We start from the raw sequence: 17,422 nt of genomic DNA, 5'->3' as shown, positions 1-17,422 counted from the left end.
CCGCACCAACAAGTTCTGCCCAGGCAAGGAAAGGCTCGCACTAGGCTAGTGCGGGAAAATCGACAGTTTTTCCCACCCACTCACCCACCCCCCCCCCACGTCTCGCTACTGAGGCAGCGACTGACACACACACACACACACGTACACGCCGGGACTGCGCCGATGCCGGAACGCATTCTTAGGCCACCCACAACCCACTTCGCTCGAATCAGCTGCCCTCTCCTCCAAACCCCTCTCCCTGCATTTTCAATATATTTCCCCTTGTGCCGTGGTTCACCACGGCACACAGGATACATATACAGCCACTACGCCCTCGGCCCTGGTAGTTGCTATTAAACAACTAACCGCTTCGTTTCGTGCATCGCGCGCGCGTGTAATGCGGGCGACTTTCTTGGGTGGGCCGCCTTTCTTAACCCAACTCCCTCCCACCTCACCACCCTCTTAGGTTTACGGTTTCGTCCTGTTCGACCCGCCCACCGTCCCTTCCATCCTACTGCCCGGGAGAAACGACCGAACGGGGCATAGTGCTCGCATGGGAGGAAGAAGAAGAAGAAAAAATAGAAAAAAAAACAAGCAAATTTTCCTTTTTTTTTGCTTGGTTTTCTTGGTTCGCCAGAATGGCCCAACTGGCCGGGATCCCTAGTGCCCCGCGTAAGAGACCCAGGGACGCCCGAGATTTCCAAATGCAAATGACTCCACCCTCCCACCCCCCCCCCCCCCTCTTTCCCTCCACAACACGTTTTTCTTCTTTTTCTTATTGTTCTTCTTTTGCACTAATTTGCCTCTTGTTCTTGTCTTCTTCTTTTTTCATCTTCTTATTGTTCTTCTGCTCATTCTGTTCTTCTGTAGTTTCCCCCCCCCCCCCCAACTTCTTCCGAGTTCAGAGTTCCCATTGCTTTTTCATTTTGCTTGTTTGTTTGAGCTCTGCTGTTGCTCATTGCTGCTAGTTTTTGTCGGTTTGATTATCCCATTTTGTTATAGTTGTTGTTGTTGCTGTTGTTTTATTGGTTTTGCTTGTTGTTGGTTGTTGTTGTTGTTGTTGTTGTTGTTGATGTGGTTTCCTCACCTCGACAGCGTTCGATTGCTTCTTTGGTCGTTGGAAACTTTAGCAAAACGGCAATACTAATCATGACCCGCCCCGGGGCCACCAGTTTCCTCATCAAGTTTGCTCGACGGCTTTGAAACACAAAAAACATATCCTGTTGGTGCGCTGGAACGGAACCAGGGACGTGCTACACTACCTCTGTGAGATTTGAGACTTTAAAATGGATTCAATCGAGAACATTTTCGCTTTCTTTCGCCCTTGTTTTCTCTTTTTCTTTTTTCCTTTTCTTCTTCGGTTACTTTTCTTTTCTTCTTCTTCTTCTTATTTTTCTTCTTCTTCTGCTTTTTTTTGTTGTTGGTGACGAGCAGCACACGGCGTGCGCTTTTACTTTTCTTCCGGTATCTTTTTCTTCTTATCTTTTCTCCTCTGTTTGTTTGTCGTGTGCGGTGCGACGCGCTGCTGTGCCTGTCGTTTTTGGACTATTTTGTTTTTAATTGCTTTTTCAACTGATTCTGGTTAAATTTGGATTAAACTTTTTAATTAACTTTCTTTTTTGTCGATTGGCCAATTGCAGGGAAGAATGGTACAGGGGAGAGAGAGAGAGAGAGAGAGAGAGGGGTCTCTTTCGAATTTTGGTCGCTCTAGTAAACTGTCCTCATCGCTTGTCAGCGATCGCGCAAACGGACGGTCGCAGTTTTTATTTTTGAGACAAGAATGGAGCAACGGAGCCTTCAGTTTATGGCCAAGGGAGGGGGAGATTGTTAAATTACAGTTTCACCGATCAGTTTTGCCGTTGGAATGGGGATAAGGCGAATTTTGTTCAAAATTCTGCTCATGAAAAGGGCTCTATTAGAATTAGCAAAAATATGTTGAGTTTTCTTATTGCATTTTTTTCCTGTTGTTGCCAATCCTGTTACGCTTTCGGGGCTTTTCTTTTGATTTTCTAGATTTACCCCTTTAACTAGCCACCGGCTCCCTTCTGCCCCTCGACTGGCAACCGCACCGCTTACGCTTTCGCAAGAGCAGACGGAGAGAGAGATAGAGAGAGAGAGAGAGAGAAAGAGAGCAAAAACGTACACACAGGCCGAATTGTGCAGCTAGGGCCGAGGGTTAGGGCAAACCCTCCTCCCTCCGCGCTCTGGCAACGGCACACGGACGCACCGCACCCACACACGCACGCACGCACAGCACGCCCGCTCACAGACACAACGCACAAAAACACCCGGCAAGGTTTGAGGAACCAGTTCGCGCAACAAACCAAAAAAACCGCGACTTTTTTTCTTTGTAGCACACACACACACACACATACACACACAAACACACACACACACGACAGGCGCACCAGAGCAGCAGCAGCGGCGGCGGCAGCAGCAGCAGCGGCAGCGGCAGTAGGCGGCGGCGGCAGCAGCAGCACCAGCAACAACGGCAACAAACACAGCAGGAAAAGACGACAACGCGTTGTTCTTCCGCACGAAGTTAGCGAAGAAATGAAGCGACGACGCGTCTTTGCCCGTGTGCACCGTGTGTACCACCGTCTGGCTGCTGCTTCTGCTGGCCACCCTCCCACGACTCCTGCTCGCGCCCCACGCATGGCTCCTTGCGCCCTCCTCGCCCGCCGCTGGATCCCGCGCGCACCCCGGTCAGGGTCATGCGCTTGCCCAGCGTGCATCGTGAATATAATATAAATGTGTGTGTGTGTGTGTGTTTGTGTGTATATATGCGGCTCGTACAATGGGTTGGGCGTCTGTTCTGAGGGCACTGAGGGGCAAGGGAAGGGATGTGTGGGCTAGCATAAACTATCTTCGGGCTCGGACAACGTCGTCGTCGTCGTTGCGATCGTTTATTGCCTTCCCGTTTCAACCCTTCAACTTGCTCACCCCCACACCTTGCCCTGTCCTTTCCTTACCATACCTCGGCGCGCGAGAAAGAGAGAGAGAGAGAGAGAGAGAGAGAGAGACAGCGAGTGCGAGCGAGAGCGGTATGGTGTGAAAAGAAATTCATACACATGACGAAAGTTGTTTAATAATTGCATCACGAGCAGAATGCCTTTCCGCCGTGCGGCCCGGGCGCGGCAACCGCGTAGCGAACAGGACGAGCGAGAGAACAAATGGACTCCTTAAGAAATCCACCCCACCCCCCTTTCTTGTCTTCCTCCCACTCCTCTAGTTTTATGTGTAATAAATATCGACACACAATGCCAATCTTGCAAGCAGGCAAGCAGCAAACAGCTAGCAAAGGGTTAACAGCGTTTTAGCTGACCCCCCCCCCCCCCCCTTATTTTGGGACGAAAAGCCGGCTCGGAAGAAAAAGTCTCGGCTTTAGAGGAGTTTCGTCTAATATTATCCCACCAAAAAAAAACAAACAGAAGCAATAGATAAAAGAGAAAGAGAGGAAAAATACAAAAATTGTTTGCAATTGCACAGCAAGCGACGAACGGCAGATTGGAGAATGTTCAAAACCGTTGTGTCGACCTGCGACACAAGATTGCGCTCGCTGTCCATCCGTGGGGATGGTTTTACCGCACCCCACGAGCCTGCCCCGCTCCGCACAGACCCCCTCCATTTGTTTGTGCACATGTTTTCCCTTCTGCTCCATTTTTCTTTTCCGGTTCGTCTCTTACTTTTGAACCCTTTTTTTTCTTCTTTTTTATTTTTATTTTGTTTTTTTTTTAGCTCACCGTTGTTCTACGCTGCCTGCAAGCGTAATGCGCATTATTCTATACATAGAGTGCGCGCGACTGCCTCTTTCATCTTCCGTTGCATCTCCCGTTGCATCGTACCTTGCAAGACGACACACGGAGCGCGTGTTACTTTACGCTTGAAGGGGGTGGAGGGGGTTGGAAAGGGGGGGGGGGGAGGGAGGCTTTGTTGGAGTGATCGATCCATATACCGCGATGCAAGTAAAGAAAAACAGCCCCCGGGTGGGTTCGCGGTTTTACGACCTAGGGGTGGGAGGAGGGGGGGTGGAGTGGGGGAGGAATATATTTAAATTACTCTTGTCCCTCGTGTGTGTGTGTGTGTGTTTTGTCGTTCGCTCCGTTGGCGGTTGTCAAAGTGTGGAGTGAGAGGGGGGGGGGGGGGGGGGGGGAGGTGAAGAAGTGGGAGGTAGGGGGTGATGGAACAGAAGTACATTCGCATTTGCACTTTTGCATATGCACTTTCTCGTGCAGTGTGTTGTGTGCCGCAAGCCGCTTGCCTTTTCACACATACACACACACACACAGCCATAGCTGTTTGTTTCACGTGCGTGCGTGTATTCGTAGCTCAATCACAGCGTCTATTGTCTGCAGCAAGATGAAGATGCAAGCAAGCATGCATCCTCCTTGCACCCTCCCACACACACACACACGCGCGCGCACTCATCTAGATTCTTTACGTGGTAGTGGTACCTCGTCCACCCTTTCCCTTTACCCCGTCAATCTCATAACAATTGCACTTGCACACAGCGCAATTGAAGCACACACTGCAATCAGATCCTCCCCGGCCTGAGTTCATTGGCAGGAGTGGGAGCGAGAGGAAAGGGGGAATGTTTTGCTGGACGAAGGGCCTCCCCCGTTGGAGGAAGCAGAAGGAAGCCAGAAGTATACAAAAAAAAAACAACAAAAAAGGAACAACATGCTACTAACCTTCGCCGTGCTGTACGGCCGCACCAGAAATCCTCGAATTCCTCGCCTTCTTCCCAGGTCCCCTGAGGGACTTCAGGCCGCTTCACCAGCCGGGTGCAGTTGCAGTTGGGCCCGCCGTGACAGCCACGATGTGTGCGTGTGTCTGTGTCTGTGTGTGTGTGCGTCAAACGCCTCTTGTTTCTCTTGTTTGATTGTGGAGCAAAACACGCACAGCGATTGGAGGAGCTTGAGCGTGATTGTGCTGCGAGTTTAATGGTGACACGACGGGCGATGATGATCGACGCGCCGCGTTTATCAGGCACAGGTCACACTACACACACACACAAACACGCGCAGAGGGAGGTCGCGACGGTCGCGCTCTTTTTTCTTTTGTTTGCCGTCAACAGCTTCCGCTAAGCACGAAGAAACCGGACGGGCGGAATTAAATATTTGTTGTTTTTTTTTTTTACACCACCCCTCTCATCCCCACACACACACACACACACAATCGGGGTGGGTTACTGGAGAACACACAATCAAAAACAGGGGATGGATACCGTGTGTGTATGAGTGAGAGAGAGAGAGGAGAAGGTGCAATTGGCGGCACAGAAAGCAAGACCGCCGTAAAAGTGTTTTTATTTATTTTATTTTTATTTTTTATTTTTTTTCAACAAAACAATCACTTTTCAAAGCTAATAAGAAAGCACACACGCACACAGAGATCGAGCACGTGCACGAACGGGGAAAAAGGAAAACAATATGCTAGCGCGTCGAACGTTTGACGGTGTGTGCAGCAGATGGGACGCGAGTCACGGCACAATGAACAAAAAAAAACAAAACCGTGACACGATCAATTGTTCCTCTTTAATGGAATGGACGTGCAAGCGGGGAAAGAGGGATTGTAAATATCACACACACGCACATACACAGCTTAAAAACACACACACACATATAAAATTTCCACGGGCACTTTTGTGACGGCTTCGCGCAATCTTTCACGCACGAAACCTATGCACGCTCGCCACACTCGGTACAACAATTCCCGGGGTCAATCACTACCTCTCTCCCGTGTGGTCTCTGTCTCTGGGACTATGTGTGTATGTTTGACTGTTTTTTTTTTCTTTTTTATCTTCTATTGCCGTGTCCGTGATGGTGATTGCTTTTTTCACCTGTGTGCGCCTGCTTTTGTTTTGCTCTCCTGCGTGTGCCGCGGCGGCGAAAGTGACAGTCGAACGCGACGGCCTGGAACGTATGTCACAAGGAACACGGAATACACGCGTACACACGCACACATACACTCACGAGGAGCGGGCACACACTTATGGGTGGCGCAAACGCACAAACCCCCAAGCACAGGCACACACACACACACACACAAAAGCACACCAACCAAACCCTTTGACAGACGGTGTCAGCAGCGGCACTGTGACAGTGGTATAGGGTGGCTCGATGTAAGGCCTCTTTTTTATTGGACGCCTTTTGTGCTGCTGTTTCATTACTTCAAAACGAAAGGATTGCTGGGAGGATGGTTAGGAAAGCATGTGTATATAGCTTTATCTATTCATTTTATGCCATACAATAAGGAAAGGGCACGAACAAGTGTGGCCAATTACACAAAGCTGAAAGCCAGTTTGGACGTTTGTTTTCAAACTGACACTCATGAGGAGGTTGTTTTTTTTACATGTTCCATGTCCTGAGAACGTAGATGTCACATCTGTTCGAAACACTTAGTTTGCCAGTTGGCTAGTAACCGTTAGTTACACTTTGGTCTGTGTCACCGCAACTGCGATGTGCTATAGAGAAAAGACCTGCACAACAAAAAAGCCTGTGCTCCTAGCCACGCTTCCTCTTTGGACTACTAGGAGCGGTAGGTCTTGGTCCACGAAAGCTTTCACGAGCTACCGGAAGGTAAATTTCTGCTCCCCTGGGGGGTATTAACGGAAGGGATAACTATGGTAGTCGTACTGGTCATAATAGTGTTCGTACAGATTTCAGTTTTGCGCAACTCATTGAATGGTTAAGATTGAAATTAAACGTTCTTCCTGTGTCTGAAACTTAAACTCCTACTCAGTTTTTCTCTGCTCGATAATCGAATCTTCAAGCCCTAGTAGTTCCAAGGTATCAAGAAGAACTGGTACAAATGTGGACTAGTATGTCTGTTGCAATCCAGCTGAATGAAGTTGGATCAAACTATTTGTCAATAGTCGTTTAGGATATTTAACTTGGAAACTTAAACACAATCTCAGTCATGGGTTCTAACTCTGGTAAGAACGTGACAATGTTTTAAAGAGGTGTCGTTGATGTAACCGATTCAAATTAGAACGATAAGAATAGCACACGAGTGTAAGTACTATTAAAGGCCACCATGCAGTGATGGTAGAGCAACGTAAGAGTATCCAATATGATATCCAAATCGTTCGAACCTCACACAGGTGTAAGGGATGGTGTGACCTGTCTGCTCCTGTCTGCTCTTCAACATCGTCTTGGAAGATGGCATACAAAGCGCGGGGCTAGACAACGACATCCGTGCCACGATCTTCTACCAATCTCTCCAATTGCATGGATGACATCGATATCATCAACAAGACAACATCGAAGATGTGTCAAACGTACACCAGATTGAATCGGAATTAGCTACCTGAAGGAATGTTTGCCCGTGGTAGGGTTCTACTGGGCGGCAGAAAAGTTATGCTTAATTGGAACGATCAGAACAACGAAATCCAATGATCTCCAACAACTTCTGAGACCCAGAAAACTTCGAGATCGCAAGAATATCACATGCTGACTCCCCCGGTGGTCCTCTATAGGCACGAGCCTTGGGACATCCGAGTGAAGGATGCAAACGCGTTGTTTGTCGAGATACCTAAACTGAGTTTGTCGAGATCTTGGTGTATCAAACAGATCCTCAACGACGGGGCCCGTATAGGAACTCTTTTCCGCCAGTATATTAGATTCCCCACAACATTTGCATTTCATTATCTTGTACAAATACATCTCACGACTATCAAAACCATAAATCAAGGTAGACTTTGACGAAAAAAAGAAACATCGCAAGACCTAGCCATTGATAGACTTATCGATAGTTTTCAGATATCCTTCAATCTTTTGGGACAAGTCGACCCACATACCGTACACACTATCCATTGGTCATCCTCTGGCATGTCCCGCAACCATCTTACCGTAATACTGTGTAACATTTTCTCAAGAACACCAGCAGCCTCGTCTAACCCCAGAAATCACCGATCTCACGAGGACATACCGACTCCAAAAAGTCCGCACAAATATGAACCTCCAAATAGATCAAAGTAAGAACGGACAGGGTTGATTGCAGATTCAAATAATAAGATAGCACTAATATTCGTACAATTTCAGCATGCCAACAATACAACAAAACACAACGAAATTATTTGCTAAAGGCTAGATACAGGGGAGGTGTTTTCATTTTCTTCTCTATTTGTTTGAAATCATTTAATGATACGGCATTCAATTTTACAGTACATGTACAATTTTTGGAATCATTCTGCTGGTTTGCTTTGTTTTTTGTTGTTTTGTTTTTGTTTTTTTTTTTAATCTCTACTCCTAGTTTGTTGTTTGCTGAGTTACATATTGCAGGTTTTTTCTTCTATTTGTTCGTGTATGTGTGTGTGTGTGTTATTGTTGTTGTATTTGCTCTGTTTATGTCTGTGTTCTGCTAGGTTCCGATTTCCGGTAGCTTTTCTTTTCGAGAGTGAGCCAAACTACAGGAGGCATTTAATTATTAGTTGTGTTCGTTTGCTGTGTTTTTAGTGTTGCTGTGTGTGTGTATTTTCTTTCCTTTGAAATAAGCCAATCTATCACGTAACGTAATATAGTATGTGTGTGTGTTTGTGTGAGTTTTTTTTCTCTTCCCTCTCGTATGAGTGTCGTGTAAAGCTAGAGGAATGTACTGTTTTGACGTAAAGTGCTCATATACGATTTTTCAACTACCGTTCCCGCCATATATTACCTTGCTTTTTTTTTTTTGTTTTCATACGGCGTAGATCGAAACGAAACAAAATGGGGGAAACAATTCATTACCGTCCTTTAATTCAGCAAATCAAAACCGCAAAAATTCATACGATATTATCTCACAAGCTTGCTTTGGGATAGCACACACCTACGATGGTATTTTTTGTTTGTTTTGTTATACTTCTTCTTCCATTTTTTGTTTCTCTTTTTGTAAGACCGCATTATTTTCGCCTTCTTCGCTTCCGCTGTCCCTTTTGCTGGATTTTCGCGCGCGTTCGCTCTCAGCCTCCGCTCAGACCCAGATTGCAGATATCGTAAGGATTGCGCATTGCCTACCGCTTTACTTATTTGTTTCGCCAATTTGCACCGTACAATATAGTTCGCTTTTACTTGTCCAATTACTCTGAATAATTCTACATAATGTTGTTTGCAATTACTTCTGGCATAAAGTGTATCCTTTTTGTTTGTTTGTTTGTTTGTTGTTGCTGTTGGTATGCGTGTTGTCGAGTGCCTTGGTTACGGTTTGGTGTGTGGTTTTCGTGTTCCTTTTTATGTTTTCCCCCCTTTTTCAGTTTTATTCACCCTTGTGTGTGTTTTCCATGTGTTTATGTATGTTTGTGTGTGTGTTTGTCTGTTTTATTGTTATTTGAGTTAGCTGCTTGTTTTTGTTCATTTTGTTTGTTTGTATGTTTGCTATCTTTCTTGTGTTTGATTTGCTTTATCTAGCATTTCTTTGCCGCTCTTGCTCTCTCTCTCTTTCTCCCTCTTCTATCTTTCTTTCTATCTTTTTTATTCTCTCTTTCTATCTCTACCTCTCTAACTCTTTCACTACCATCGCTACCGTGTTCCAACTCTTAACCATTAGCTTAGTGGTTACACAAGCGTCTATTGCTTAACGCCTGGGAGGAGAGAGGGGTTGTTTTATTTTGTTTTTTTTTTCTTCTTTCTTCTTGTTTCTACTAAATCTTAGTCGTGACTTTGCTTTGTCTTTGCTTTAGTGTTGTTTCCTTTGTTGTTGTTTTTTTCTTTTTCTCTAGTTAATTTATAAATTAAATAAGGGAATTGATTTAAGTTTTTTTTTACTTTGCTTGTTTGTTTTTTTTGCATTAGTTGAGAACGTGCTGTTGATAGTTGTGCTCCAGCGGGCCGTCGCCGGACACGAACGCACTATCGTAGCCCAGGTTCTCGTCGGACGAATCGTCCTTCAGGTGCTCTAGTATAACATTGTCACTACTGCTGCTCCGACCCTTCATCGACTCGTCCTTCCATTTGTCCATCGAGCGTCGCCGTGCGTTCATGAAAAAGTTCCCGACCGTCGTGGGCTCCAGTCCCAGCTGACGAGCGATAGTAACTTGCATCTCCTTTGAAGGCCGCTTAGTTTCCTGCAAAGGTTCACACAATCGTGCAGTTTGGCATCATTGGGGTTTTTGTTTTGTTTTGTTTTTGTTTTTTTTTTTTGGCACTGCGTTCTGCCTTTTTAGCTCACCCGGGCAAAATATTATTGTTTGATAATGGAAACACATGGTTGAATGGAGCCAATGGAAGGTGACAAAATACAAATAATATCACACAAAAGAGATAAACCAAAGCAAACACTATAAATCACAATTGTTTTTCGTGTCGTCCGCTTTTTTTTTTGAACCAGTGGATATGAGAGTATTGGGCAATTGGCACCCTTCATACGTACGCATACACTGGTGCGACCATTAGCGACTATGAAGTGCATAAAGTGATCTATATGAAGTCAACAAAAAAAAAAAGACAAACATAAACACAACAAAACGCATCACGCGAAACAAAATCCACGAGCGAATCGAACCAAAAAGTGGAAGAAATCATACAAAAAAAAAGAAAAACACATACACACACACACACGCAAATGGCTACAACACGGATAGAAAAATGTCATACTTTGAAAATTGCCTGAAGGGTCCTTCTCTGCAGATCTGTAAAGACTAGTCGAGGTTTTTTCGTGTGTCCCATCATGACGTGGTTTTCGGGCTCTTCGGGCTTCTTAGAGTTAACTGTTAGTAGGTGTTAGTAGTTGGCGAAAACGGGCCACCGAACGCGCCCCCAAACGCGAGCACACACACACACACAGAGAGATACACAACCGAACACAATCCAACCAGTTTGATGTTATCCAAGGTAGTGGTAGTAGTGGTAGTAGTACGAGTAGTAGACGTTGTTCATGGCAAGCGTAGAGAAATAAATATGAGTGAAGAAAGTTGGTTAATAAAAACGTGTTAGAGAATCGAGCATATCATACAGGAGGAAAAAGGAATGTTGGTATGGAAATGTTGGCGTAGGAAGTGTTGCAGGTATACTAGTTTTTTTCGTTTTTTTTTTTTGCTTTTCAAAGCAGCATCGCTAGGGATAGTACATCGAAATAGTAAAGGAAACAATGAAAAAGAGCAATAACCTGGTTTCGCCGATTGAGTTGCTTGAAAGGGAGAAAAGAGAGAGAGAGAGAGAGAAAAAAAAATCACACAAGGTTAACCATCCATTTGTCATCCCTCTTTCCGGCAAGTTTGGCAGATTACAGAGATTCAAAACAAAACAACAACACACGAAAACACGACTAGCACGAACGAGTAACGAGTGTAGCGAAATGTTACAAACAAAAAAAAACCAAAAGAAGAAGGAAAAACTGACAAACCAAAAGTGCGACAACAAACGACTTCAATGCAAGTGAAAAACACGAATGTGGAACAAAAACTCAGGTAGCAAAGAAGGGCACAGAAGAAAGGCAAACAGCGAGAAGGAAACGAAACAAAAAAGAAAGAACAAAAGAAAACAAACATTAAAGTGGTTTATCACGTTTCGGGCAGTTTACTCGATGGTGCGCTTACGCAGTAAATAATAAAAACAAATAAATAAATAAATAGATAAATACATAATTCTACGCAACAGGTACTGGACTAGAGCAGATGTGCTAGCTCCAAAAAGGAAGAGAGCAAATTAAGAGAAATCAAAAGTGAGCGTGCGGGCAAAAACATATCCAAACACACGCACACACACACACAAACACACCAACACACAGGGAAAGGATCGGTACCTGCGAGCCTGAGTGCAGACATTCGCTGATATTCCGGCTCCTGTATCCATTTGTACATCCGGCGGAACGTTTCGCGGCCCGACTTGAGCTTCGACCACGGTTTCGGGTTCCGCAGCAGATCGGACAGGGTGCCCTGGGACCGGCAGAGGACCCGCTGGGCGAAGATCGCCTGCGGGATGCTGTACCGCTTCAGCTCGGAGCTGATCCGGTGCGCCAGCTCCTTCGTGTTGATCTCCTCCAGGTCCCCGTTCAGGCAGCCGACGTCGCCGAGCGACACGCACGACCCGCTCTTGCCGGCGGCGGCCCCGCCGCCATTGGTCAATGGTTGATTGCACGATTCCTCCAGCTTCTTCTCCTCCAGCTTCACGTGGTCCAGCTCCGACTCCTCGTACACGTCGTCGATAACAATCTCTTTACACAGGTTAAGGTCGCTTATGTTGGTTTTTGAACTGAAAGACTTGTTAAGAAACACCGACTGGTGGTGCTCCTTGCCTGTCAGGATGCCGCCACTACTGCCGCCGCCTCCGCCTCCCCCGCCGCCGCTACTATCACCTCCGCCGGGTCCGGTGCCGTTGCCGGTGCCGTGTAGCACCACGTCCGACCCGTTCGGATGTTCCAGGTATTGCACTGTGCCGCTAAACTGCTCCCCGTCGTCCTTCGGATGGTGCCGCACCACCAGCTCCTTCCCCGACCCGAGGAACCGATCGTCCAGGCCGGGCGAGCCGCGCACCAGTATGCACGGATCGCCGGTGCCGGCGCCACCACCACCACCCCCGCCGCCGCCCTTGATGTCGGCGTCCTGTAGCGTCGGGTCCTTGTCCGGTCCGCCCGCCAGATGCTCCTTCAGCCCGTGCTCCTTCAGCCCGTGCCCCTTCTCCTGCAGCACGTCCGGATGATGGTGATGGTGGTGATGGTGCTGCTGGTGCTGCTGTTGCTGCTGGTGCTGCTGGTGCTGCTGCTGCTGCTGCTGCTGCTGCTGCTGGTGCTGCTGTTGATGGTGGTGCGAGTGCACCACATCCCCGCCGTCCGGCGACAGCTCCTGCACCGCGCTCAGATGCACCGGCGAGTGGATGACGCCCAGCTTCTCCAGGTTGTAGCACGAGTTGATCTCGATGTTGACGCCCACCGCGCCGCTGTTGATGCCCGGGAACGCCTCGCAGATGTTGCCCCCGATCGAGTACGCGAACTTGTCCGACATGGTCGAGATGGGGGGCAGCGGCTGCAGCGGCGTGAGCGTCGCGTACGAGGTGTTCGTGTTGAGGCTGACCGGCGAGTCCCGGTCGTGCATCGGCGAGAGCGTCTGAAAGTCGGACGACATCATCGAGTCGACCGAGCCCGGGTTCTGGCTGCCCAGGCACATGTTGATCTGCTGCATGCTCTCCTGCGGATGGATGATCACCGATAGGGCGTCCTGTTTGTGCTGCTGCACCAGAATCACCTCGATCTCGCCGAGCGACGACTGGTCCTGGTGGTGCGGGCTGTGCAGGTGCGGGTCATCCTTTTGCGTTAGATGCTTGCTGATTGCCTGTGTGTGTTGCTGCTGCTGCTGCTGTTTCGCGCTGCTCTTGGAATTCTGGGGAAAAAAGTTTCCACTACTGATAACACAAGGACGATCGTTATTGCATTGCTCCATCGTGTACTGTTCAGCGGTCTGCATTGTTGGGGAGCGGAGAGGATGCGTATGGGAGAGCATAGAGGGAGTTTTCGGTGGATGGGGGGGGGGGGGGCGGGGGGGGAGTTGTGGGTAAGGACCGCAAACGATGGGGAAGAAAGAAGAAGATGAAGCAAACAAAAATAGAGTATGAGTACCAGAAACACACACACAGAGCAGGAAAAACAGAGAGAAGAAGAGAGAGAGAGAGAGAGAGAGAGAGAGAGAGAGAGAGAAAATATTAACAAAACTGTCACACACTCGGGCACACTTTTCTATTTGTTGTTGTCTGTGTTACAAATAAGAAAAGGGAAAAAAACGTTCTCCAGCTATGACGTACTAAAATAGCTCATCCTGATGCAATATAAAAACACTCCCTGTCTACCTCCCTTCCTCTTCCCTTTCCTCCTCCTACTCGTTTCTTCTTTTTGCTCGTCTTGCCCTTTTTCCTCGCTTTTCCTGCTCTCCTACTGTGGAGGGTTTCTTCGTCAGTTATTTTACTACTTTCACACGCAACCACACACACACACACAGCAACTCACGTACGCATGACTTCCCTTCGCGCCCCCACCCTCCCCTCTTAACAAGATAGACCACCATCATTCATTCCCCTCCACCTTCCTCTACCCCTTCCCGAACTCTAAACACTGTGTAGGTAAGGGCCCCTCCCCCCTCCACTTCCATCCTCTTCCTCCTTCTCATCCCCTGCTCCTTGAGCTCCATCACGCGTTTGGCAATGCGTATCCATCTTTGCAGTGGCCCTTACCTCTCTCACTATCGTGCTCTCTCACTCTCACCCTCGTCCCCCCGGACCCCAGGACCCCCTTCAAAAAAGGATGAATGTTTCATTAAAACAAAACAAAAAACGTGCCCCAAACTTATGATATAATCCTTCCCGCACACACATTGCTCTAGCGCTGCGTGTGTTTGTTGTTTTTCTGTTTTGAAACGTGTTTGTGCACGCGCGCGCGCGTGTGTGTGTGTGAGTAAGTGCGCGCGCGCGCGCACGTTTGTGTTTGTGTGTGCGATCATCATCATTTTGCTTTTAATAATTCAAACCCTGCTGCTTCTGCTCCCTTTGGGCAACCCAATTTTCACGAATGAAGGGGAAAGGGGGGGTGGGGGTGAAGGGGGGTTATAATGTTAGAGGAGCGAGACACACACACACACACACACACACGCACACAGTGCCTTCTTAACTGGCAGCGGGAAAGCGAAGTGAGGGAAAAATGGAAAAAAAACACACACACACACACACAGACACATTCGGACACAAACACACACAGCACCAGCAGGAGGAAAACTTTGTTGATTGAAAAGTTTTTTTTCGGAATAGTTACACACACACACACACACACGGCGGTCCAAAAAATTGTTTGAACAGGATGATTGGAGAGGCACAGGGTGGTGGTGGTGGTGGTGGTGGCGGTGTATGATGTATTTTCCTCGAGGGCTGGTTTCACTTCGGCGTACTTTTTGGTTTTTTTGTTTTTTGTTTTTTTTTTTTTGGTGTTTCGAACGTTCGCAGCGCGCGCCTGCAAGTATGCAATCACTCACTGTTTGTGTCTGTGGCTTTGTATGTGTGCGTGCGTGCTGCACGCCTGGCGAATCCTTCCAGCCTTATCTCTCCCCTCCCGCACTTCTTTTCCCACCCAAGTTGCGCCGAAGGAAGAAGAAGCAAAAACAGAAAAAGTGAAAAAAAAAACTTCCCACACACACACACACACACGTGCAAAGGATGAAGCACGAAGGAAAATGGCTCCCGTATTTCCCTACCCGCTGTTGGCCGCAAAGAAAGGGTCGCGGGGTTTTTTTTCTCTTTTCTTTTGTATTATTAAAACCACCTTCTTCGTTTTTTTTCACTCTCTCCCTCTCTCTCTCTCTCTTTCTCGTGCGCTTTTCCGCACTTAGCACACAACCGCGGGAAACGAGACGAGTGGTGCCATTGTGGGGGGAAGGAAGAGCAAAGCACACACAAAAAAACCCTGAATAGCTAAATTAACCTGCCTGAGAGAGAGAGTAATAGAGAGAGAGAGAGAAAGAGAAAAGCAAAGCGAGAGAAGAAGAAAAAAAGATCCAGAAAAGCCCCTCCAGCCGTACCATTTCCGGATGAAACACTCGCACACACACTCACACACAAACACACACACGCATGCACGCACGCATACAGCAAGGAAACAAACACGCACGCACACACACACACACATACACACACGGGTGCCGTTGTCCGGTTGTGGTAGGAAAGAAAAACGGGAAAAACTTCTCTCACCTACCCACATCGGTCACCGCGAAAACAACAAGGGAAAATAACCCCCCCCGCCTCCCCCTCCCCATCCAACCACTACGCTGGTATGAAATGTTTCAAATTGTTCTCGCGACAGTTTTTCCACTACGCGTTTTTCCATCAACAAATTTTCATCGACACACACACACACACACAGACACACATACACAAACAGCGCTTCGTTCCTTCTGGTTGTTTCATCGCCTTTTGCACCTGAACAGCCACACATACACACACACACACAGTAGCGCACACAGAAACATACACGCGAATGGTTTGAAGGGAGGGGGGGGGAGGTGAGAAGAGGAGCAGGGTGTTGGGAAATTTTTAATGCATTTGGCAATGTTGCGGGGACCCAGAGCAGAGCAGAGCAGAGTAGATAGGTTCTGTTCGGTAGGGTAGGGGGGGGAGGTTGGTGTGGAAGGTGGGCGGGGGTGCGAAAAGAAAAACTCTGTGCGTGCGTGCGAAATCCAGTTTTCCAGCAAGTCCCCCCCCCCCCTCCCCATCAAACGCGCACACACTCACACGCACACACATACACAGACACACAGCCACCCCCGCAACGAATCACCTGTACCTGAAGTCATGTTCCATCGAGAGTTGGTTGCAGCGCTTTTCGTTTTTCCGTGTTCAGCAGCAGCCCCGTGTTCACACACCGTGCGGCACCACACACGGGCTATAATATCCTCACGTACGATGACGGCAAACGGAACGAACGACGACGACGACACACACTTGTTTTATCAATGCGCGAATGTTTGCAAATAGAGTGGCCTGCCTGACACACTCTCGCGGTTTGGAGGGTGCCTGCGAGCGTGAAAAACTGACGAACCATCCACCGTCGAATGCGGTCCCCCTCCTGGGTTTGCTGGTGCGATGTGTGCGTGCACAGCTCGTCCCCGTGTGTGTCGGTGTGTGTCGGTGTGTGTGTGCGTGTTTTTTCTTCTTCTTGCGTCGTGCGCCCGAATGAGAGCGTTTGCGCAAGGTTTACACAGGCCACAGAGCGGATGACGGGTTTTCTTGGGAAAAAAAGGACGCTTTGACAGCTTGCACGGGATTTGACGTTTTCGCTCCTGGCTGGAGCAAACAGCACGAGAGGGGGGAGAGGGGAGACACAATTTTAACGGGTGAGCATTTTGCGTTCAATTTATTGTTCGAAAAACAAACGCAAAAATTTGTAACAAAAAAAAAGCCACTGCAATGTGGAACAAAATGCAAAAAAAAATATACAAATAACACTCATGATCCCTTCGAACAAGATTTATATATGAAGGGGGTAGTTTTGTGACAGTGACGTTTGACATTTTGGCTGCATGAGTGGTGTAGCTTTTTCACTGGTCCAAACAAAGAAGGAAATTTGAAAAGGGTTTTTTGTGTTGAGATAATTTTCTGTTCCCATGTAACAAGGGATATTTCCACGGACATTCGAGCAGGTTTTTTTCCCATGGGAAATATTTTCTTGAATTATTGAATTTGACATTATGTGAGGGATGCTGCATCCAACTCATAGATTTTAATTTTATGTTCTAATTCCTTTTATTCATGGTAAAGTTCAGTGATATTATATTATTTATGCGTTAAACACTTACAAATCTGTAATATTGTGTACCCAAATAGCCCGCTCGAACTGTATAGCTGATGTGTATGAAGGCTTGTTAAGAACGTTATGAAACTTGGTGAAACTTTATAGCTTTTTAAAGCATGACATCGGTACAAGGTGGCTCATATCAAACTGTCAAAGACTGACGGCATCAATCGCCTCATAGTTTGTGAACAAGCTACATTAGTTATTC

The 17,422-nt window shown here is 47.4% G+C and overlaps 2 protein-coding genes across 8 annotated transcripts in view; both read right to left on the bottom strand.

The window, feature by feature from the left end:
- LOC3289605 (neurogenic protein mastermind) overlaps positions 1-2,594 on the bottom strand; it is a 9,833-nt gene extending 7,239 nt beyond the window's left edge. Inside the window, exon 1 of one of the 3 annotated variants that reach the window (XM_061662909.1) lies at positions 1,242-2,594. In XM_061662909.1, the coding sequence (XP_061518893.1) occupies positions 1,242-1,285 (44 nt within the window). In that variant the 5' untranslated portion in view covers positions 1,286-2,594. The remainder of the gene's footprint in view (positions 1-1,241) is intronic. The other 2 variants (XM_061662899.1, XM_061662920.1) reach the window with 2 other exon arrangements.
- A 5,477-nt stretch (positions 2,595-8,071) lies between these two features.
- On the bottom strand, positions 8,072-16,641 carry LOC4576053 (mediator of RNA polymerase II transcription subunit 12). 5 transcript variants are annotated; one of them, XM_061649447.1, is made up of 5 exons: positions 16,207-16,641; positions 11,695-13,289; positions 11,059-11,079; positions 10,548-10,660; positions 8,072-10,018 (listed from the first exon to the last, which is right to left on the bottom strand). In XM_061649447.1, the coding sequence occupies exons 1-5, from the start codon at positions 16,221-16,223 to the stop codon at positions 9,743-9,745; spliced, it is 2,022 nt and encodes a 673-aa protein (XP_061505431.1). In that variant the 5' UTR covers positions 16,224-16,641; the 3' UTR covers positions 8,072-9,742. The 5 variants fall into 5 exon arrangements, with proteins under 5 accessions (XP_061505431.1, XP_061505440.1, XP_061505427.1 ...); XM_061649456.1 differs by having other exon boundaries at positions 11,695-13,286; XM_061649443.1 differs by lacking the exon at positions 16,207-16,641 and having other exon boundaries at positions 11,695-13,345.
- Positions 16,642-17,422: the final 781 nt, after the last annotated feature.

This window comes from Anopheles gambiae, chromosome X, assembly GCF_943734735.2.
Source record: "Anopheles gambiae chromosome X, idAnoGambNW_F1_1, whole genome shotgun sequence".
NCBI lineage: Eukaryota > Metazoa > Arthropoda > Insecta > Diptera > Culicidae > Anopheles > Anopheles gambiae.
This window is presented reverse-complemented; position numbering and strand designations above follow the sequence as displayed.

Bases quoted from the DNA above. Each gene is read 5' to 3' on its own strand.
- LOC4576053 (XM_061649443.1), bottom strand. From the start codon at position 13,327: ATGGAGCAATGCAATAACGATCGTCCTTGTGTTATCAGTAGTGGAAAC. The intron at 11,080-11,694 runs GTACCGATCCTT...CTCCCTTTCAAG, and splicing joins GTCTGCACTCAGGCTCGCAG to CAACTCAATCGGCGAAACCA. The intron at 10,019-10,547 runs GTATGACATTTT...GAACCTTTGCAG, and splicing joins CCCTTCAGGCAATTTTCAAA to GAAACTAAGCGGCCTTCAAA.